Source organism: Falco naumanni, chromosome 13, assembly GCF_017639655.2.
Source record: "Falco naumanni isolate bFalNau1 chromosome 13, bFalNau1.pat, whole genome shotgun sequence".
Taxonomy (NCBI): Eukaryota; Metazoa; Chordata; class Aves; order Falconiformes; family Falconidae; genus Falco; species Falco naumanni.
The window spans coordinates 27,701,531-27,725,055 of record NC_054066.1 but is presented as its reverse complement, the minus strand read 5'-3'; the positions used below and the strand labels follow the sequence as shown (position 1 = coordinate 27,725,055).

Sequence of the window (23,525 nt, the reverse complement as noted above, 5' to 3'; positions counted from 1 at the left end):
TCGGCGGGACAGCTGCCGCCGTGGCATGTCCACAGGGAGTAGGTGGAGGGGTGCTGCTGCCTGCGCCGTGGGGTTGAACTCCTTGTGTCCTCACCCCTGCAAGCTTCTAGAGCATCGGGTTTGGGCTGCTCCTGGTGGCCCAGCTTAACTGCAACGCAGGGCCAGGCAGGGGTTGCTCAGCCAAGCAGCAGCTGAGCAGCATCTTCCCAGACCTTCTGGAGGAGACCCAGAGCCAGGGTTTTGAAAGGAAGTGTTTCATGCTAGTGTCCCCAGCTTGGTATCAGACCCCCTGGAGAAGTTCTCCAGGACTTTCTGAACCACACATTTCTAGTTCAGCGCTGGTTTGGGGGAAAGCTGCAGGAAAGCTTGTCTAGGTCATCTCATAAGTGGTATAAAATGCTGTTAAGTTAGAGCGTGTCTTGATAAGGAGGCAGTGCAGGTACTCCCCAGGCTTCTCTTCCCAGCTCAGTGGGGCTGTTGGGGGTCCCCAGGGATTTCCTGGGGCTTTCCACTGGGTTGTGCCTCCAGGGAGATCAGCAGCACATGTTCACTGCCTTCATCCAGGAGCACAGTTTCCCATTGACCCACCTGGACGACAGCCAGAAGCCTTTCACTCAATTTAATCACTCATTGCTTCAATTATTACCTGCCTGCTCGCCTCGTTTCTGAACAGGTAATCGCAAATGGATACAGAACACAGGAGCAAATCCAGAGGTTGGGGATGATGCCTGGCCCTTTCCGCCTGCGCCCCAGGCTCACGCGGGGCTCCCTGCCCCGGAGGAAGAGCCTTGCTGCAAACGTGGCTTTTCTGCAGCAGATGCCATGCTAAGCCCAACGTAGCACGCTCGCGGGTCATTTTGCAAAAGGAACAAGCTGTTACATAGGCTGGGGGTGGGGGGGGGGGGGGGGTGTCACCCTGTGCCACGCCATACCTGGATGCAGGGAAGCTGGTGCAGTCCCCGCTGTGGATCTGCTGCGCAAGGAGCAGCTCTGAGTCACCACCGTTATAGATAGACCCGCACGTGGGAAGGGGGGTGTGGGGGGGGTGATTTCAGGAGTTTTCCTTGTGATGCACGTAATAAATGGCATTAGAGATTATGTAATGTGTGGAGCTGCTTTTAGCTTGCCACAGATACTTTTCCAAAGCAAGCCCAAGATTTATGCAGTATACTGAAAACTAGGGATTGTTTTGTTGTCGTTATTTTGATGTTTGGAAATAGCTGCTTAGTTGAATGGGATTCTCTGCAGATCCAGTAAAAAATACAACTTCATCCTCTCTTAAAAACTTAGCAGAATAATTTTTTTTCTTTTTAAATGAAAGCTTTATTTTTTTAAAGTTCTGTTCCTGCAGAGAAGGCCTCAGGGAGGAGGGTTGGAGCTGAGGCAGGTCTAGGGGGTTCTCTACACCTGTGCTGCCCAGCTGCACGGGGGCTTGAGGGACTTCTCATCCGCCCACGGCTGCTCCAGCCTGTTTGTGCGGGTGAGAAGCTGGGAAAGCTGGGGCAGAGAGATGATCCTACAAAGGCCTTTTTTTTAGAGGCACATCTGGCGCAGGGAATCAAATCTGAGATGCCCTGTAAGCAAGTGTGTGTGTTTCGGTGTCACGTGCATTTCTGCACTTAGCCACAGCTGGCTGCGAGGAGCAGCAGAATAAAGTCCTCTTTGCCTAACGAAGATGGAGTTTCTTTTAGCTGCAGCCCAAGCGCTTGGATCAGAGTGCCCAGCACATGGTGCGAGCCCAGCCTGTGGCACCGCCGTTGCTTTCTGCGTGGGTTTGTGCCCCTTGGATGGGTAGTGTCAGCTGAAAACAGGGCTGGAACGTGAGGCTTGCTGTGTCCTCCCTCCCAGCTGTGGCCAGGGCCAGCCCAGCCCCAAAACCAAGCCCAGGTGAGGCTATCAGGGTATGTGTTACCCCCTGGAAAATGAGCTGTGCAGTCAAACTGGAGCTAAGAACCCAGCACGCAGCAGGTTGCAAACACAGATCGCGTCCCACCATTCTTCCAAGTCTCTGCTGTTAAGGACTTTTAAAATAGAAAACAAAATAAGGGTTTGGTTCCCTCCACATGTCAGGCCTCCAACCTGAGCTTGCAAACAGGGAGGAAAGTTTGATAATCTCACAGCGCTATTTTGGGGTAGCAATGGAGTAGTCTGCCTGCTGGGTGGCCAGTGATGGGTGTGTTGCAGAGGGACTTCCCAGCCCTGGGATTCCAGGGGGGTGGAGCGGGGGGGGGGGGGGTGGGGGGGAGGGTGGGTGGTGGAGCTTCCCAGCCCTTGGGCTGTGAGCACCGGTTCAGCCCACCTGGCTGTCGCCCTGCAGAGCCAGCGCTGGATGTATGCTTGATCTTCACGGGCTTTTTCTTTGGAGAAATTTGTTTAAAGCAGGGCCTGTTGTGGTGGGAGAAGGGCACTGGGGTGGGCACAGGTGTTTCAGGTGCAGCGTCCAAAATCGGGTGGCACCCGAGGCCAGAGCCCAGCCCAAGGAGTGCTGTGGTAGAGGGCTCAGCATTCACCCTGGCTGCAAGGTGGAGGTATAATTAGCTAGAAATGTAGGGCAGAGCCTTTTCTAGAAAAGATTGTGCTGTATTTCTGCAGCAGAGGGGAACAGGCAGGTGTCTCTTGGCTCGCATGTAACAGCTGGGTGTCTCGCAGCCTTTCGGGGAGGCGGCTCAGGTAGCTGCGTGCCACGGGCCTGGGGTCCTGCAGCATCCTGTCGGTGCTGGGCTCCAGCATCCCTCCAGGGCTGGGGTCCACCATCCCAGCGGGGGTCCCGCACCCGCCGAGACTAGGCGCTGCCGCAGGCGCGGGGGGGTTGGAGCTGTGGCTGCCGCAGCGTCGCCCCGGGACCGGGGCGGGGGTCTCCCAGCTATACCGCAGTGTCTGGTGGAGGGGTTTATATGTTTTTTTAATTTTTTTTCTCCTTCCCCCGCGGAGCAGCGCGGCTACCAGCAGCCCTGCGCCGAGCCCCCCCGCTCTTTGTGGCGGCCGGGCGGGCGGGGGCGGGACCAGCCCCCCCTCCGTGCTCCGCCGGGGCCGCCGCTGCGCAGGCGGAGCTGCGCCGCAGCATCCATCTTACCGGCGGGCGGCTGGCCCGGGCTCCCCTCCTCCTCCTCCTCCTCCTCCGCCTCCCCTGCCGGGGCCGGAGACCCCCCGGGGCGGCGCGGCGCGGCGCGGCGGCTGCGGCGGATGATGCACGGAGATGGTACACCAGGAAAACTGCTCCTACCAGGTAAGGGGCGAGCGCGGCCTGGCCCCCCGCCCCGAGCCGCGGAGGGGCTGCGGGCAGGCTGGGGTTGAACGGCGGGTTCCCGGCCCCAGGCACCCCCGTCCGGTGCGGGGCCAAGCCGTCGCGGGGGGGAGAAGTCGGTTGCCCGCGGGGCTTTTGTGCTCGCCATGTGATGCTCGCAGGCGCGGCGGGCGCCGGGGATGCGCTGGCCGGGGGAGCGGCGGGGGGTGGGTTTGTCAGGCAGCCGCCCGCACCCCGCACCCCGCTATCCGCACCCCGCCGCACCCCTGCCTGGATGAAACCCCTCGGTGTAAGCGAGCGAGCTGTGCTTTCCCACTTCGAGGGTTGCCGTTGGAGAGCGACGTACATTTGACAATAGAATAAATGGAATATTTCTCTGCCCTTTCCCGATTTACCGAAACGTGAGAGCAGACCCGCGTGATCAATTTATTTTCCGATGCAGCCACGTCGTGGTTTGTGGCGTTCAGCTAAATCACCCGGGCGAGAGAGCTGGCGGTGGGTTAGGGGTGAGCGCTTCCCTCTCAGCATCCATCACGGCCGCCCGTCCCCGGGGCCCTGGGCCTGGCAGCGGAGCTTAGAGCCGCGGCTGCTGGGCCCCCGCAGAGGGCTTTAGTGGGGCGAGCGAGAGCTTGGGGTGGGCTGCTGGCTGCCGTGGCTTCATTCCCCGCTAAGGACAGAGTTGGGTGCCTTTGGGTGCAGCTGCATGGGAAATGGCATGTTCAGGGCTCCGTGGTACAGATGGATTATGAAATGCACAAATGCCTGTCCATCTGCTCCGGCGATGCCAAGAAATGCGTTTGCGGATGTGCGGTGGAGTGTGTTTTGCAAAATACCCAACAGGCATTCCCAGCAACAGAGCTGGACCTTGGGGAGATGGGGTTTTGCCCAGGACGGCGGCTCATCCTCCTTTCCCCCCACCACCATGTTTAATTCCGACTTCAATCTGTTTTAAGGCAAAATAACTCATATTGCAAAATATATCATGATGGAAAAAGATAGCAAAGCATACACACATAAGAGAGAGAGAGAGAAGTGTTGAAAAGATTTTTTGCTAAATGTTTTCAGTCTAGCAAATGCTTCTGGAAATTAATTTCTATTTTTAGCGCCTTTGGAAAAAAAATATCCTGGTGGTTGTTTTTTCTAGCCTCGCTTTTAGGGGATCTAATTTTTCTGCTGCTTTGAGCCTGTTGCTCTCTGCTGCCTTAATAAATGATGCCATTGTTTCCTTTCAGCGGATGTTTTCCCAGCATACTCGTAGGAACGCAAGGGTTAAAGGTTGCGCATTGTTTCCCGGGTGGAAGCTGGTCCATGGTGGTGGGCGAGCGAGCAGAGCTGCAGCAAAGGCCTGGCCAGCATCCCTGCGTGTTAATGCACTGGGCTTGCTGCGATGGCAGCACTGCTGCCTTTCATCTGCTTTAATCTACTTGCTTGTTTATGAATTGGTTCCTCTCCTCCAAACCAATAAACAGTAGCATGAAAACAGCCAGAAAGCATCCAAATTGTAGATAAAAGTCCAGAGGAATGATTTCTCTAATGAAATCTGTTTTAAAACCTTCCTACAACGCTGCAGATTAGGAGCAACCCCAGCCCCCTCCCAAACCCATTAACCCAAAGGCCAAGTTTTAATCCTTTTGTGGCCCACAATCCTGGGTTTTGGATCAGACTGGAGCCAGCAATGATAGGATTTTGGTGGCTGCCCAGAGTGCCCTGGGGGAGGAGGGTGGCAGCGTGTAACTGCTCTCCTTCCTCCTTGCACCCTTTTTATCAGAGCTGCTAAATCGACTAAAAATAAACCAAATAGAGGAACAAGCCAACGCGTGGGGAATACTTGAAAACATGTTTGTTTCAGAGAAATTCAGCAGAAGAACTCTGAGGTGACTGTTTCATGGCTGGGGTATAAGCTCCGTGGCAGGGAGGGTGCTGGGGATGGGGTGCTGAGGAAGAGGAGGGTATTTCTGTTGTACTCTGTGCCTTGCCTCAAAAGTCCTGTTTCACAGCATAACTGAGCTGTCACTGCTGCTCTCTGAAAGGCAGGTGGCCTTGGGTCCTCCTGGGGTTTTGGATGTGGCTTAAGTCAAATTCATCACTGTGAATTTAGGCTGGGTCCTCCATGGTCAGGAGGTCCCAGCATCTGACATCTTTCCTGTGGCTGCATCCTGCAGTCACGCAGACTGCTGCTGCTTATAGTGCCATGTGTTTTCCTCTTTGTTATTTCTCTTTTCCTATTTTATACTGATTTATTTCTCTATGTCAAACATTTTATTGAAGGCTCTGTATATCTCCTACAGTCTGACAGGAAAAACATCAGCTTGGATTTGTTGGGTAGTGTTTTGTGAGGTCCAGAGCTTGCACGGAATAAAAAGCCAGCATGCAAATCCAGGCCTTAACACAGGAATAAAGGTTTTATTCTGGCGTGTGTATTAGCGGTGCTTTACTGGCCTGCAGCCTGAGCCAGTGTTTCAGTTTGCTCTGTAAATGCGTGTTTCCAGCGCTGCCCAACAGGTCCACCTTTGCATGGAGCAAAACAGGACTCCTCGGGCTGCTGCCGCCTTCATCTGTGTTTCTTTGCCACTGCTGTACAAGTGGACAATACATTTACATCATCTCCTTGGGTTGATTTCTAATGTGCCTTTAAAACCCCCGGCACCCGTGCCCCTGCCTGAGGCTGGAGCCTCCAAACAGGCAGTTGCCCGTGGGAACAGGGTTTGGCTCCGTGCGCTGGCATCAGTCACGGTCTGAGCTATCTGCTGGCGGGAGAGTCGCTCTGGAGATGTTACTGGGCATTACACGTGCAAAGAAAATTAAAAAGAAAAAGAAATCTGATGTAAAAAATGAGATTTCTTTGCTTAGAAAGAATTTCTTAGCTGGGTCGTCCCCTGTGTTCTCCTGGGACCCACTCTGCCTGCGTGCCTGTGGTGGGCTCGACCCTCTGCTGCTCTGGTGATGCCAGGTTTGTGCGTGTACCTTCAGAGAGGTCTGTTAGAAAGACCCCTGCAACAGGGAGGTGCTGGTGTTACTGTGGGTTGGGGAGGTGCTGGTGTGGCTGTGGGTCAGGCTGGCTGCCTCAGGGATGGACCAGGCGCGGCTGGCCGGCACCCACCACTCCCAGGATCTCACCAAGCACTGAACCGTAGTAGTCCATAAAAGCCACAAGCTTAAAATATGAAGTGCTCATTTAACTGATTTAACAAAAAACCCAAACAAACAAACAAACAAAAAAAAAACCCAAGCAAAAAAGGATTTTTTTATGTGTTTTCTTTTGTTTGATATCTTGGGGTTTTGTAGGCTTTTGTGGCATGTAGAAATACCAGACTGTCATCATCTTTTTCATTAAAGTGAATACAAATTCTTATGGCAGAATATAACCCCAAGAGACAGGCCTTGGAGAAAACCTCAAACGCCACGAAACCCACCATGGAGCACTGGCAAAGTTGGAGAGCTGCTGGCCTGGCCTCTTGCCTGTGACTGTCCCACTGGAGGGATGCTACCTCATGGTACAGTGGAGGAACCTCGGTTCATGTGGCCGAGCACGCTGACCCTGCATCTCAAACCAATTACAATAAAGTAAAATAAAGCCTGTGTTATAGAGAGCTGAGGATGAAGGACGCTTTGTTTAGACAGAGATCAAAACAAAAGCTCTGTGAAGTAGGTGGAAAGTACTTGGTGTGCTCAAGCTCAGGGAAGCGTGGTGAGAGGGAAGGCAAGGTCCATCGCACCCCCAAATTTGCAGGGACTTGTCATTAAGTGCCTTGTACTGGCTGCTCTGTGCCGGAAGGATGCTGTGCGGCAAAGGGACTCTTCAGCAGAGATTTATTCCAACCTTTATTTATAATGAAGTAAATGTCTTGTGAAATAGCTCCGGCAACTTGAGATTTCTACGAAGTCACCTCGATACTCTGGCCTGAGCGTGGCCGGGAGCACCAGTTTGGCAGGGAGGGCACTCGGAGTGCTTTCACTGACCTGTGCAGGGCATTTAGGGGCTTTTTCTACCAACCGGCAGTGCCTGGGAGCTGGGCCCCAACAGAAAGGAGGGAGGTGCCCCCCCCCCCCCCACTGGAGAGTGCCCCAACAGTGTCAAGGGAGTTTTTCATTGACTCAAGCAAGCATTACGTATGCACAAGAGTTTCATTTAGCTGCGTGCTTGTCCACAAGCAATCGGTGCATGTCTAAAGCACATAAAGCCTGATGTGTCCTACTTCCTCACCTTGCTGCAGGATGAGCTGAGTGCTGCCGTCCCCGGCCCGTGTTCCCCACGGCGCTGGGTCCATGCCTGTGTGCTCACACCGTGGGGACTTCCCATGTGGGGAGCAGCTGACCTGCTCCAAATATGCCCATTCTGAGCTTTCCCTTCGTGCTATAAAAAGAAAATCAGGTTCAGGCTCGCTGTCCCCGCCGCCAGCATCCCCAGTGGCTGCTGAAGGAGCTGTGGTGGCTGTGGCCATGGAGGCCACGTTCCTACTGACACAATCTGATGCGCAAGGAGTCCTTGGGTAGCGATGCCAACGTCGAGCGTACCTGGCGGCAGAGTTGCTTTTTTATTTGTTTAAACCCTCTACACACAATAGATGGAGGGGCTTGTTTCAAGCTGGGGCTGGTTGCCAGAGGAGCAGTAGCAGGGCTTTGTCGGGCAGTCCAGCACAGGCAGCGGGGCTGCCCATCTGCCCGCAGTGGCCTTTTGCATCAGGTGGGGAAGGGGTGGAACACCAAAGGGTTTGGTCCCTGTGCTGAGACAACAAATTCGTTTGATTTGTGGTTTTGATATCCAGAGTTTAAATTGACCTCTGTGCTGGTGGGGAGATGCCCCTCCCAGGAGCGCAGAGCTGGGTCTGGTGCTGGCTGCCGATGGGGGCACCCAAAAATGGTTATGGGGGCTTCCAGCTACACTTCTTAACCAGGTTTGGTTTTTTCCTGTTGCCTTGAATGGGGCAGCTGCTGGAAGCGGGGTTTTCACTGGAGACTGAGACCAACTCTGTGGGATCCGCTCAGGGGATGCCCCACCACGAGACTGGTCCTGGAGCATCCCAGCTCAGAGCGCAGGGCAGAGGTGAGCTGGCCTGAAACCTGGAAGCAGGGATAAAACATTTTTAAAGTGTGGGCAAAAATTGCTAATATATTTTCAGCAGGCTGTGTCGCTTCCTACCCTTATTTGATGTCAGGTTGCAGAGGGGTGGGTTGCACATCGTGTGCGTTCCTGCAGTTTCCTTGCCCTGCATCTTGGGTACCACAGGCACAGCAGGACCAGGCGGGGGCTCACCATCTCAGCCAGCCAGAGAGGAGACCTGGGGACATCCTCCTCCAATGCATGAGGGCAAGGTGATGCAGGGAGCTGTCGCAAATTGTGGGGAAGCATGTGGCAGACTGCAGTCTCAGCCCCCAGCCCAGTGGTCCTGGCCACCACATCCTTCCTCTTGGGCTATGGGATTTTTTTAAATTATTTTTTTTCAGATTTATTGTGTCAGGATCCGTCCCTGCGGTCAGGAGAGGAAGTTAATTTAGCAACAGCAGGAAGGGACACAATGAGTCAGTGGTGGAGAGGAACTAAAAATAATTAAATATCCAGAGAATTACCTTGTTTCATTTGGGAATTACAGTTACAAAGCACCGTTCTGGCACAAGAATGGAATTAAACAATCCTGTTTATTATTACTGTTTTTTCCTGAAACTTCAGAGCAGAGTGATGCCATGATGCATAATTTGTAAGTTCTCGGAGCTGGTAATCAAATAGGATATGCATTTTGGGTGAAATGATGTCAGCATGACTTGGATATACCATTTAAGCATGTATACAGGGCTATTAAAATTATTCATCTTGCATGCAGCATAGATGTGTCACACTAGAAATCAGCACTTTTGTTGCTGGTGTGCCACGCTTTGAGGATCACTGAGAAATTGTGGCATCAATTCCATCTTTCTAAGGATTTCCTATAGAAATGCCTACCCCGAGCATGTGATCTCTGCCTCTTGCTGCCCACCCAGAGTAAACGTTTCCCACTGTGATGGGTGCCATGCAGGTGGGACCTCCGCAAGGACCAAGCAGGATTTGAGCAGGGCTGGGGGGCAGCGGCTGTGTTGTGAAGCCTGGATCTCTGGGCAGGACTGCTGGAGGCATGAGCTGGAGCTGTAAGCGGTGCAGGTTTGGGAGCTGCAGAGCCCCCTGGAAGCTGGGGCTGGGGTGCTCGCCCACCCTGAGCAGGCACCAGGCAGTGCGGGGGTCCCCAGGCTCTGCAAGCCCACAAGTTGGGTGGCAGGTTAAGGCTGGACACCTTTTTGAGCTCTGTCAGTTAATTCCTGGAAAATCTTTTTTTTTTTTTTTTTTTTTTTTTTTTTTTTTTTTTTTTTTTTTTTTCACATCTGAAAAAGCTAGTTTAGCTGAGAAACAGTTCCCTGGGGTCCTTTCTGGTGTTTTTTCATGTTGAGTGAAAAATTCACCTCATGGTTGATGTTGCTGTGTCTGCCCATCCTTGAGCAGTGCTGGGAGGCCTGAGGACTGCTCCAGCTCTGCCCGGACTTACAGCCCCAGCCGCGGGCAGCATCTCCGACCGCTGGGAATTCATTAGGATAACTTCCACCGTGAAAGCCCCTGGAGAAAACCCCTTCCTCCTGTCCCCTCTGGCCACGGCTATACTGCCAGGCTTGAGTTTTGACATCAGACACCGGGTTTTTTCCTGCCCTTGTGTAGCCGTTGAGGACTCGGGGCTATTTTTATCCAGCGCTGGCAGTGGCTGGAGGAGGACACGGCTTCCCTGGCCCGGCACAGCCTTCGCCTCCCTCTCTTCAGCTGGCGGGGGCTCCAGCGCTGCCGTTGACTTTATTAGGGAAAAGCAAGGTGCTCCGGAGCAGCCAGGAGGCAAGAGAGGCCAGGGAAGCGCCCCAGCCAGGGGACGGTGGTCTGCTGCAGGTCTTGGCTGCGGGGGCGAGCGCTTCATCCCATGGTGCTAACCCAAGAGTGGAGGAAGGGCTGAGATGCCCCGGTGGGAGCGTTTCACCGGCCACGTGAGGACCCGGGAGCGAAGGCGATGAGTCGGGAGGGTGATGGCATGGGTGACGTCATCAGGAAAGCAGCCGAGCCGCCCGGGGAGGGGAGTTATAAAAAGGTAAGGGACAAAAAGGAGCCTTTTGTCTGCCAACAGTTACTCTCTTGGCAGGAGGGGGACCTGCCAAAGCACTGCCCAACACCCTCCCGGGCACTGGGTTTCAGGTGCCAGAGCAGGGAGGCGCTCGGTGATGTTTAATGCACCAGCACAGGGCAGCAAACCTTCCTCCTCCTGCATTTCCATATCGCTTTATGATAAATAAAATGTAAAGAGAGGTTTCTAAACGCATCCTCGTACCCTGAGTGCCCTGGGTTTTAAGGCAATTTGCTACGTGGCTTGATAATGCGAGTTTGACTCGGTTTCGCATTTACCAGCAAATCCCCTGTGCAAAAAAAAAGGAGATAAAAACAAATGTTCTGCAGTTGCAAGTTCTGTTTTTAAATCCAATAATAGCCCTTGTACTTTGCAGAGATAAAATAAGGCACTGCCTATGGGTCTGGAACTTTAAATATAGTAATTGTCCGTGGCTGGTAATGACAAACCCTGGCAAAAATAGCCTCGGTGGCCCAGCCGTGGCGCAGCGCTGCTGGCTGGCCGGGGCCAGGCACGGGCTGTGCAGCCTGTTTGGTGCTGGTGGATGGTCCTGGCATCCAGCCTCGCAGCATTTTAACCCCTCGCATCACAGTGGCGCTGCCCCGCTGGGGCAGGATCCTGCCAAAGTGTTGCTGGTACCCGTTAAACTGTAATTTACTGTGTAATTAGACTTTTTCCCTCTCCAAGCAGGCAGTAGCTTAGCAAAGCACACCTGGTATTCCATCCAGGTTTGGTACTGATCGGTACAACTCCAGAAGCGCCGTCACCAGGCGAGGAGCCTGGCAAATCACTGTTGCACCTCAATGCCAAATAAATCTTCCATGTGCGATGTTATATGCTATGTCGGGCGATGCTGGTAATGAGTAAAGGCTGCTAGTACAGGTGCCTGCATGCGGAATAGTGTGGAGGGCTGCCTGGTGGAAAGCCCAGCTACTGCTGCCTAAGTGCCACAAATAACAGTATGGGCTTTGCTCCGTTTCCCAGAAAACTGCAGAAATCTTGTGACTGCTGCCATGGGTGGCCACTCTGCATCCAGCATCAGGTCGGTCAGGGACAGCCTCCAGCATCAGCGGGAGCTCTGTGTGCCCCCGGGGATGGGTTTATGGGAAAAAGGCATATATTGTATAATGAATGTATGCTCTCAACAAAACATGTAGGGGTTTTCGGTGCTGAGGTGGCACAGCGTGCCGGGGATGGGCTGGGTGCCGGCGTGGGTTGGAGGTGAGCGGTGTAAGAGCACATATGGTCGTGTATCATCTGCAAGCACAAGAGAGGTGATTGCAATAGCTTTATAAGCAGCAGTAATTACAGCAGGCGGTAGGACTGGGAAACGGTGCTGGGTGTGCTGTGGGGAAAGGCTGAACCTCTGCTGGCAATTTGCCTTTACTGGAACGGTTGTGTAAAGCGTCTTACGTGTAGGCAGTCACAGCCATAACCTGACATTGTGTTTTTATTCATGTGCTTAAACAAAGGTAGCTGCTGACCTTCTGAACTGGAAGGTCAATGGTAAGAAGGAAAACATCCGCCCCAAACTGTTTTGCCTATAAAATAGAAAGCAGCCTTTTGTTTAAAATAATTGTCTAAACTAGGCTTTAGCTTCACACCAGACCCCTCTTTCAGAAATACGTTTTTTGATTCAGTGTCAAAATACACGCTTAAATAACTTTTTTATGTTTTTCTTGCTAGTACCTTTGCATGTGGAGTATTTGATCCATTATTTTTTATATAGCGAGTAAGTGTATCTGATAGTCAAAAAAACGCTTGCAATATTCCTTGTCGATTTATAGTTTTCAGTCCCAGCTCAGGAAGCATGCTGCAGCTGTTGGGTAATTCATCTAAGGCCTAAAGTCCAGTTCCCTTAGGTATATTCTATTTCTTAGTAACTGTTCCCTGTTTTATAATAACAAATGGGACTCTTGATTTCTTTATGGTCATTAGCCTGTGTCTGGTTTATAAAAGGGGATATTCTGAGCTCAGTCCTGGGAGCAGTGTTATTTAGTATCCTCAGTAATGACCTGGTGGAGAAAACAAATTGCACATTGATTAAATGTACAGATGTCGAACTGGGAGCTGTTGCGTCTCGGTGGGAAATGGAGCAAAATTTAAAAAGATCCGGAGAGACAGCCCCATCTGAAAGGGGTAAATATGTGAAAGTGTGCCTGTGTTGATGTGTATTTTAATGCCCAGAAGAGTTTTCAGCACACACAGAGTGGGTGGGTGTGCTGCGGGGGTGGGGGGGGAGCGGTCCCAGCTGGCGTGGAGGCTGGGATGTGCCCTCCCAGTTGGGCAGGAGGAGGTGGAGATGTGCTCTGGGCTCCTGGTTTCTGTTGAAACACAAGGGAAAATCAGATGTAGATGGGAAGATGTGGGAGAGGATCATCTGAGCTGGGAAAATGAGGCGGCTAAGTATCCGTGACTTCATGAAATATTGATGCACTGAGGGATGCAGCTGGCACTCACGGGGAGACACCCACATGCATCGCGAGATGGGTAGCACGAGGAACCGGCACGGGCAGCCCTGTCTCTCTCTACTTTCAGCCCATTAAAAAAATATTGCTCGCTCATTTTTACTTAGTTTTTTCACTGTACTGCCTTCACCAGCAAGGCTGGCTAATTTTCCTTCGAAATCTAGCTGCCTCCGTGTGATTGAGGCATCAGTTATTGAAACCTGAAAAAACAAAGTAGAAAAACTTAGCTGGCCAGCCTGGGTAGAACCCAGGAAAGTGGGAGCTGAACCCAAAATCTTGATACCACTTGATGCCATGGGGATTATTTTTAATACCTTAAATGTTTTAAATAAAAGGGGTTGGGTTTTATAAGTATGTATTTTGATAAGAGATTGACAATATAATGGGCAGTATGATAATGTAATGTATGTAGTCAGCACTGGAGATGGAATTAAATTATTAGCTATTGTAAGTTAATAATTTGCATTTTGTTACATCTTAACGTCCTTGTATCAAAAAAGGTGCTTTATTTTTACTTAGGTGAAGTATAAGAAGCACAGTTACATTGATTAACACTGTGGAAGCAGCTCATGCTTGTCTGCTCTGTTTTCTTTTGCTGTGTATTTGTGATCGGGTATTATGTTTTATTTTAAAATGAAATGTTTGATGGCTTCAGAATGTTCCTGCTATCAATTACTTGCCACCTTGTATGAATTTGTTGTCAGTGTTGGCATATAATCCATTAGTGACAGACACTGGGATAGTACTGGTGCTAATTTTGAACCTAGATCTGTGATTTTCATTTATTGCACATTGATTACACAGTCTGTTGGTGATTAATTTCAAATCGCTTTATAGTTTGTCCTTATTCAAAAACACTTATGTATATATAAACCCACATTTTTACAACTGTGGATAATTTGATGGCAATAGTTAAAAATACATCTCTAAGCACGCTGGCAGAAGGATTGTGTGGTTTTGGAGGCTGCTCAGGGAAGTGGAAGATGTTAATGGTGCAAGCGTGGCCTCGGTAGCTGTATATAGATATAGGGGTATATATACATACACACGCACATACATAGTATATATATTAGGTATATATACTGATGTGTGTGCATAACCAGATGTGTGTGTAGATATAGATCTGTTTCTATCGGCATGTGGAGAGAGATGCGGATGGGCTTCCCTTTTGGCATGGGTTATGCGGGCCACCCAGGCGTGGGGGGGATGCTGGGCATCACGAGAGTGGCAGTGGGGAGGTGGGACGGCTCTCCTTCCTGCACACTGGTGTGACTGGCAGCTTCATCCTTTCTTGTTGCCCTTTGCTTTCAGGCCCAGAAGAATGAGCGGGAGTCCATCAGGCAGAAGTTGGCTCTGGGCAGTTTCTTCGACGATGGCCCGGGACTCTACACCAGCTGCAGCAAGAGTGGCAAGCCGAGCCTCTCCTCCCGGTAAGCCGAGCCGAGCCTCCCAGTAAGCCAGGCGGTCTTGCAGCCCAAAGCCCCTTTGGAGGCTGAAAAGTGTGAGATGCCTCCAGTGGGACATCCTGAGACCTGCCCTTCAGTGGATCCCGTGGTTTTTGCTTGCAGCCATAGTCTTGAATTTTCCTTGTTATAGAACAGTATCTTATGCTCAAAACACAGTAATTATATGTTACATAAATAAATATAGATAATATGCTAAAATATTAGTTTAAGACTGTATTAGAATAGGTATGTGAATGCTCAGGGGATAAAGCAAATGAGCTGAAGCTTCCCGAGTTCGGTTTCCTTCAGGTTTTCATTTAGATCTCAGCCCTGAACTGGGCATCGCTTTTGGACTTGGGCAGACCAAGAACGGTAGTGGAAGTATCATGAATGCACAACTGGACTTACTGTCAGGAAAACAGTTGACTAATTTATTTTTTTTTCCCCAATAAGTTCTTTGTTGAGTTGCAAAATGCTGAGGATTTTGATGTCTGAATGCCTGGTTTAATGCCAGACGTGTATGTCTGAAAGTGTATTTCACGCAGGGCGTGGGGATGGTCCCCTGGTCCCACCAGTCCTGGCTCAGGCAGTGTGGTGACAGATGATGAAAAACCAGTGGTTTGTGAAAGCACATCTTCCTTTGGTGGCTCAGGAGGTGGCAGCCCCTTGGAAATAGATCTGATAGCTAGCTCTGGTGACAGCAGGGCAGTGGAGAGCAGTTGATCTCACGCACAGAAAACCCTAGAGAAAAGAAAAAATGAGGTTTAACAGGGTTTCCTGCCTCCACACCATGTCCTCATGCTCCACACAGGCTCTGCTTGCTGGACGTGTCTCCATCCCTGGGGCTGGCACATTGCATAGCATGGAACCTCACTTATTCTGATTTTTAAAGTTTCTACATCAAATATACTCCAGAAAAGCTTGTTTATATTCGGCTGCCGGAGAGTAACCCATGGCACTTGGAAAGCATTGAACACCTCCCTCATTGGGAGTGAAGATCTACCTGTTGCCATGGTGTGGGAGAAGAAAGAAGTCTTAGAGAGGCATAAAACCAGGAGGAATACTGTTATTACACCAGAGAGGTACAATTGTGAAATTAAATTGAACTGCAAGTCATTTGAAAGGGAAAACAGTTTTGCTCTGTGTAGTTACAGCTAAACCAGGAGCTGCTATCTTGTAATTATAGCGCCGGTCTAATTAACGCTGCACGGCAGGGTTTGGCAGCTGTGCCACGAGAAATTACCAGCTGTACCTGAACGCTTTGGCATTTCATTAATATTTATAGGCCAGGCAAAGCATTAATATTGCACGGTGCCTGTTACAGGACCTACGGGAACCTTTGCAGGACCGTTGCTCTCGTGCTTGCATATGAAATAAAAGAGCATAAATGGCTGGGCATGAGGCGTTGGGGTCTTGCTCTTGATGGCCACATGAGTCACAGACCCACGTTTTGCACTGGCTCTGCCTTTTCTGTGCGATGCAGTTTTAAGCCGAGCCAAGGGTGCATCTGGCTCCCCGGCCTGGGTACCCGTGTCTGTCCGTCATGGCTTAAAAGCTGGTGCAGAATTATAGAACAGAATCGTAGAATGGTTTGGGTTGGACCTTTAAAGGTCACCTAGTCCAATCCTCTTGCAATGAGCAGGGACACCTTCAACTAGCTGGGATTGCTCAGAGCCCTGTCCAACCTGACCTTGATGTTTCCAGCGATAGGGCATCTGCCACCTCTCTGGGCAACCTGGGCCAGTGTCACCCCACCATAGTTTCAATTATCAATGCTCTCTATTTAATGGTAATAGTGACTAAGAAATTCCACTAAAATAAATGGAAGGTAAGAGTTTGCTGTCTGTAAGTACCAATACAAGACTTCTCACGTTGGGAATGAGGAATGAGAGGCAGCAGAATGTCTGGGGGGTTTGCTCCGTTGTCAGCAGGTAGTGATGGAGTACGATGCACCAAGAAGGCTGATGGAGTTGACCCCAAAATCTGTAGTTTCTGGGGTTAATTTATAATGAATTTGGAAGATGTGCAAAGCCTGACCCTGGTGTCAGGTGGGCAAATTGTCCTGGAGAGCCCAAGTACAGTGGCTCAGGTGGTGGCTGCAGAGCTGCTCCACAATACAAGCATCAATGGGGCTTTCACAGACACCCTTTTGTCCAAAAAATCTGTTCCCTTGTTCGCTCTCCAAGGCTGCTTTGAGCAGAGGGAGCTGTGAAGTCCACCTGGAGCTTGCTGTGCCATGCTTTTCTGGGGGCATCAGCCAGCACCGGTAAAACATGTTACCTGGCTGATGTCCTGCTCGGCAGCAGCTGCAGGGGGGATAACTGTTGTGTGAGTGAAAAATGGGGCACTTTCCACTGTAGAAGTGCTTTTGCTTTTTCCCAGCCTGCGCTGGGATGCCCCTGCCCTGAGCCACTGCATCCAGAGAAAATCATTCCCAGGGAGGCGAATTTAAATGGTCTTAACCTGTCCAAATCAAGTGATGGAGCAGAGGGTCCAGAAAACACAGTAATAACCTCTTGCGGTGCAGTAGCACCTCTTGGTGACAAACAGGCTTATTACCCTTCTGAATAAATAGTTTCAATTGTTAACACATTATTTTATGTCATATAATAATATTATAAGAAATATATATTTCCTATCTTAATGTTTTCTGTATTTTATATATATACTTTGTATACAATATTTTATTTAATGTAATGATATAACCACCCATGATGACAAAAGCTCTGCAGTGTCTCGGTAATTCTGAAGTTCATCAACAGATGGTGGTAGAAGCATTGTCACTGCCGTGCCGCTGGGTTTCCAATCCCAGTAACTGACGTCCGGAAACGGCAGCACTGGGCAGGAGCAGGAGCTTGCCCCTGTCCTGCCCTGCCACCGCGAGCTGGTGGTCCTGGCTCTGTGCTTTTGGGTGGGGGATGACCATCTTCTTGGAAAAAAAGTGAAAATGGTTATATTTTCCTGAGGGCAATACAAAATCAGGACAGAGCATCACTTTCAAAGTGAACGATGCTGCAACACCTTGCCCGTGTAACCCATCAGTGCGGTGGGAGAGCCACAGGCTGCCGGTGACAGCGGTGTCACCTCTCCCTTTCCCCCCTGCCACAGATTACAAAGCGGGATGAACCTGCAGATTTGCTTTGTGAATGACAGCAGCAGTGACAAAGACAGCGACGCCGATGACAGCAAGACAGAAACCAGCCTGGACACGCCACTGTCACCCATGGTAAGTCTGGGAACCCATCCTGCAGACGCACTGGGTTTGGAAACCATAGGGCATCTGTAATGGAAGCTGATAAAGAGCTGATCCTATTGAAATAGCCGTGCTAAACCCCGGAACAGCATCTTCAGCCATCGATAAAAAAAACGGCAAGATGCTGAGGGGCAGATAGCAGCTTGCCCCCGGCTAGCACACAGCTGGTGTAGAGCAGAGACCTTTCCTTCTTCCTTCCTTCCTTCCTCCTTTTCTTTCTGGCTCTGATAATTATCAGGGCAGTAATGGATACGAAGTGGTATCAGCTCCCACCAGCTTTCCTCTCCTCTCTTTTCCTTTGTGTATATAACTCCACAGCCCCAGATGTTTTCCTCCAGCTTAACCAGCCTGTCCCTTCAATGCCTATTGATCTGCTTGGCTCCTCTTTCCCTTTAAAGTGCTCAAGTTGCTGTTGGTAGTCACGCGGGCTTATCTGGGAATTGATTTTTAAAGATAATCATGGGGATTAAAATAAATAAAAAAATCTGTGCTCTTCACCGTTTCTCTAGAAATGATACCAGTTGTAAGTGCACAAAAATATGTTAAGCCAGCAGCAGGCTTTGCTGTGGCGTGGCTGGGGCAGCGGTAACGGCTGCATCTCTGCCTCCCTAGAGCAAGCAGAGCTCGTCCTACTCTGACAGAGACACGACGGAGGAAGAGTCGGAATCCCTTGATGACATGGATTTCCTCACCAGGCAAAAGAAACTCCAAGCTGAAGCCAAAATGGCCTTGGCTATGGCTAAGCCCATGGCCAAAATGCAGGTGGAGGTGGAAAAGCAGAACAGGAAGAAATCGCCGGTAGCAGATCTTGTAAGTGGGGGCTGTGGGATGGTGCGGTGGGGTAACACCAGCCCTTCTGCTGTTTGCTTTTGCTTGTCAAGACACACTCAGCAGCTGGCGGCGCTTCCCCACAGTGCTTGCAGACATGCAGAGGTCCAGAAGAGATAGGAACGGGCTGTCAGGAGTGGAAGGAGCAGCATGGGACACCTTATCAAGGCGTTACGGGAGTGGGATGGATGCAGGGAATGAGGTGATGAAGCATCAGGGTTGTTGCTGCCTCGAGGCCAGCGTGATGGTGCTCATCCTCTAAGGTGTATTCTGCTCATCCCATCCCATCCCAGAGCACTCCTGCCTTGGCACAGCGCTGCTCACCATAGCCTCACCTCCCTTGGCATCAGTATATTGCTGATGCTGGTAGATTCGAAAATGGGTCAAACGTGTAGATGTTTCAGCTCAATCTGTTAGTCCTGGTGGAGTTGTTGACGCATGCTTGTGAGAGGGGGATGCAAGCAATGTAAACTGCCACTGCTCAGAAATACAAGTCATTCAAAGAAGACAGTAAAAAATTGGAAATTTCTTTTCAGCTGCCACATATGCCTCATATAAGTGAATGCCTGATGAAGAGAAGTTTAAAACCCACTGATCTAAGAGACATGACTATCGGGCAGCTACAAGTGATAGTCAATGATCTCCACTCACAGATAGAAAGTAAGTGATACTTGTTTAATTATTCTTTGGTATGTCCCGTTTAATTAAGACCGGTTCTCCAGGATACACATAGAAATGTTAATGTACATGTACGTGAAATGTTAATGTAAATGTACAATAACACAAGTGTATGAGTCTCTCCAGATTTGGCTCCTTTGGCTTTCTCGTTTGCTTTTTGAAGTTTCTCCTAAAGCACTCATTTGGCTCCGTAAGGGAGGGGGGTCATAGCATTGTGCCAGCACCAAATGCCCCACTTGCAACTCAAAACCTGGTCAGGTGAAAATAGTCTTGGGAAATCTGCCAGTTCTGGAAGCGCCTGCCATTCATGGGGTTGTGGCTGCGTCTTCACGTGACGCTATGCCATGGCATCAAAACCATTCATCAGTGGAGAAACCCTCCAGTTTAGCAAACATCCCAGGGTAAACCCATTCCCAGTTAACATGACTGTGGGTGCCCCGTCCCTGGCAGGGCTCAAGGCCAGGCTGGACGGGGCTCTGGGCAACCTGGGCTGGTGGAGGTGGCCCTGCCCGGGGCAGGGGGTCGGAACTAGATGATCTTTAAGGTCCCTCCCAACCCAGACCCTTCGGTGGTTCTGTGACGCTGTGCAGCCCCTTAACACATTTCATGGTCCTTGCCTTTGCCTGCCGGGGCAGTGCCACACCTCACCTTTGCTCTCTCCAAAAGATCCAGGGTTTTCTTTCCCCAAGGGCTCTTCATCTTCCATTCAATTAACTAATGAACCAGACTTCTCTGGTGGCTGTAGGTCAAAAAAAAAAAGGCTGGCTGGGGGCTGCTGTGCTGCTCCTCCCCTACCCGTCTTGGTTAATTGGCATCCCTTCTGCAAGCAGTCCTGCTGAGGATGCAGAGCTGTGCTGTGGAGTCGTGATTTGTTCTTCTGTGCTGGAAAGGCAAAAAATAAATGCTTATTAATTAGCCTCACTTTAGAAAGCACCCAAGTATGGGAGCTTAAGTGTTAATGTCATTAATACCGGGCTTGCTTCCCAAACTGAAGAGGCGTGAAACCAGTGTAGCTGTATAGAAGCAAACTGTGAATGCCAGCTGTGGCAGGGAGTGATGGGCAGGTGCAGCCCTCAGGGGAGCCCAGCCTGGCAGGTCAGTTTTTCACATGGTCCTTTTTGTTTTCTTCCCCTTTGCTGCTCTTTGACACAACCCCCAGCAAGAAACCGATGTCGCGAACACCGCTCTTGAGCAGAGGGGCTGGCCTCGACAGTCACAGCCCAGGATGGGTGGGCAGCATGTTCTGTATGGCTGCAGTATTGTATTAAAAAGCTGAACTGCAGCCTCAGCCGCTCCCTGCAGCCTGCTTCTTGCTCAGGGTTATTGCCCACAAGTGAGCAAAAGCTGAACCAGCAGGACTCCAGGCACCGAGAAATTAATCTTGTATTTCTGCTGCTGCGTTAAGCCGTTTCAAGAGAGGAAGGGCTGGCACGCAGTGGCGAGGTGCTTGCAGTTCATCCCAGAAAACATGCATCCTCTGGGGAGCTCCCTCCTGGTTCTGCGCACCAGCTCCTGTGTGACCTGGTGGGGAAGCGTGAGGTACGGGGCCCGTGCCGGGGTTCCCCAGGACATCGGCAACTCACCCCCTTTCTCCCCGGCTCCAGGCTTGAACGAGGAGCTGGTGCAGCTGCTGCTCATTCGGGACGAGCTGCACACAGAGCAGGATGCCATGCTGGTGGACATCGAGGACCTGACCAGGTAAAGGAGGCTCCTCGGGATATTTCTCTCTCCTCATAGGTCCCAGATTGCTGTTGGCAGCATGTAGGTGTTCTAGCAGAATTTTGGTACTAAAGCTTTTGCCATCAAAGGGCTGAGTAGGGGGCTGCTCTGTCCGCGGGGACAAGCAGGCAGGTTGTCACATCCGAGTCTTGCAAGACGCCATCGCTGCTTCCCTTAACGAAGAGCAAGTGATGGAGGGGGGGGATTTGGGATGGGAGGTGGAGGTGGGTCAGTAGGCCAACGCCAGCACCACCTTGCATCTGTTTCTCCTGTGCTTCAGGGAATACTTCGCTTCCTAAACGCAATTAATGGCAGCTCAGGAAATTAATTTCGTTTAGAAGCTGCGGTCAGCACGGTGGGGACTTCGGTGCACGGCGAGGGGCACCGACTGTCCCCATCCCAGCATTGTTTGGGGGTGAAGGGCTGGCTGGCCCTGCGGGAGGGGAGGGAACATCCCAGCTGGCCCCAGACCCCTCCGGAGAAGGGTTTCCTCTCCCCTTCGCCCACCTCCTGTCCCCTCCTGCCGGGAAGGAGCCCAGGCAGACGCCTTACCTCGGGATGCTGGCTTGGGGACAGCCCTGCGCGTGGTTTGGGCTTCCACCTCTCCTCGGCACAGCCACTCATGCAGCTTCTTTCCTCGCCCCAGACACGCCGAAAGTCAGCAGAAGCACATGGCAGAGAAGATGCCGGCAAAATGAAGCCCGGAGCCCCGGGAGCAGAGCTGGAGCGAGACTTCATTTTGCTTCTGTGTGTCCCAGCGCCGACGTCCACAGTGGCACGCAAGAAAACCAGTGTTAGTCATTGACCATGTCTGAAGCTTTATGTCCGGTGATTGGCCTCTGCTTCTTAATTTATTTTAATTTTTTTACTCGTGCCACTAAATATCAGGCATTTTAATAATATTATTACAAAAAATGTACAGTACTTATAACATTATAAATCATGGGTGAGAAGAGAGGGTAGTTTAACTTTATTTTTGTCTGTTTAGAGATTTTCAGTTGAACGATATTTTACCATTGACTACTTTTTTATTCTTCACTGTAGTTTTAAAATAAAGGAACTGTACTTGAAGGTGCTATACAAGTCAAAAAAATACATGCCTGCCTCGTAGTGAAGTTGTAGCTTTCAGTAATATGTATATTTTAATCAGTTTTCAACATTTTGTGAATGTTGACTACCTGACATTCATTTTTAGATGTGCTATTAACATTCGGTTGGATTCAGAGAGTTACCTTGAAAGTTTTATGTATAAATATGTAAAATAAAAATTTAAAAAATTGTTTCATATGATACGTCTTTTTGTTGCCTAGTGGTTGACTTTGGTGATGCACCAGTAATGTATTCCTCGAACTAAATGTGCAATTCCTGTTTGTCATCACCAGAAAGAGTCTTCTTTTTTTATAATTTTTTTTTTTGCCAGTCACATGAAATTATGGAGAGAAGACAGGATTTTTGTAGAGTTATTTATTTGTCAGTTCATAATCTATGTATGACGTGGACTTCAGAGATTCTTCTATAATAACATTCACTGGGCCCTAATATTGTGACTATTGTTAAGAATCAGCAGGCACATACCGTAGATGGTTTTTTTATATATATTTTATTGTCTGGGCTAAATATTTAAATGACTCGCCAATGTCAGAAATAAAAGAAAAATCTATGTTAAAAATCTAAGCAGCATATTAAATGTATTATATATGGTAATTACTCACCTCTCTGCCTTTGGGCTGGGCTCCCGTGCTGTGTGCTGGATGTGCCCTCCTCTGCGGTACGGGAGGAGGAGGGACACTGGGAGACTAATAGGTCTGTCTCCATCCCTCATTTATTTGATTTAATGCTGAAAACAGCTCGGCCACCCCCTTCCTAAGGCTGCCTGGCCGTAGCCAGCAGCAGACGTGCATGTCGCACACACCAGCTTTTTACATTTTAATTCTTTTTTCCTCGGGGGGGAATTCATCTTAGCGAAGGGTCTGGCTAATGACTTATTCAGGGTGTTTTCAGAAAAGCATGAGCTGCATTAAAATTTGATCCCCACGAAGAATGTATTTTATAAAATGACTTCCCCACCCCACCCCTTTTTTTTTTTTTTTTCTTTCAGAAAGGGCAGGTTCTGGAAGCACCGGCCCTTGCTGGGGTTTGGTGGGGCTGGGTGGGGGGTGTTGGTTTAACTTACGGTTGTTTTTCCTTTCCCAGGAGTTGCTCCGGGGGGTTTCCAGTGGACAGTCCCTGTCCTGCAACCCCTTGGGCAGTGTCCCCTGACCAGGGAGCACTGCCTGCCCCAGGCAGGTGGCTTCTGCAGAAAGATGCTGGGCTGGTTTAGGCAGGAGGGCCCTCACCTGCAGACCAGGGATGATGTAAACTCTTGTTTTGCTTTTCTTTGAATCTATGCAGAGAAAAAATAATATATATATATTGGGGTGTTTGTTTCCCTGTAGCTCTTGGTTGGCTTAATGCTGTTGCCTGCACATGGGGAGACCTGCCAGGTTTTATATTTCTGCTCTGTAAAATGCATTTGCAGTGCTCTGAGGCCAGCATCATCCCCACAGGGCGCAGAGTTGGTGCCTCCATCAGAAGTGGCTGTTCAGGTATCAGCAAGGAGGTGCCTGCTGCTGGATTTAAAGCATGAACAGCAAAAGCCCCAAATAGAAAAGATTTGCTCTCAGCTTTAAAAAAAAAAAAAAAAAAAAAAAAAAAAGCCCCCTGGTGCTCCTGGGGAACCCCATGCCCTCCACAGCCGCCCCCAGCATCATCCCCGGCATCACC

General features: G+C 50.2%; 1 protein-coding gene across 5 annotated transcripts in view; it reads left to right on the top strand.

The window, feature by feature from the left end:
• LOC121096762 (schwannomin-interacting protein 1) overlaps positions 1–22,047 on the top strand; it is an 89,682-nt gene extending 67,635 nt beyond the window's left edge. For 3 of the 5 annotated variants that reach the window (XM_040613234.1, XM_040613231.1, XM_040613233.1), the window contains exons 3-8: positions 14,151–14,269; positions 17,393–17,510; positions 18,150–18,347; positions 18,902–19,025; positions 20,648–20,741; positions 21,409–22,047. In XM_040613234.1, the coding sequence (XP_040469168.1) occupies positions 14,151–14,269; positions 17,393–17,510; positions 18,150–18,347; positions 18,902–19,025; positions 20,648–20,741; positions 21,409–21,460 (705 nt within the window). In that variant the 3' untranslated portion in view covers positions 21,461–22,047. Of the gene's footprint in view, positions 1–3,025; positions 3,227–10,121; positions 10,339–14,150; positions 14,270–17,392; positions 17,511–18,149; positions 18,348–18,901; positions 19,026–20,647; positions 20,742–21,408 lie in introns of those variants that run through there. The other 2 variants (XM_040613236.1, XM_040613235.1) reach the window with 2 other exon arrangements.
• The last annotated feature ends 1,478 nt before the right edge of the window (positions 22,048–23,525 follow it).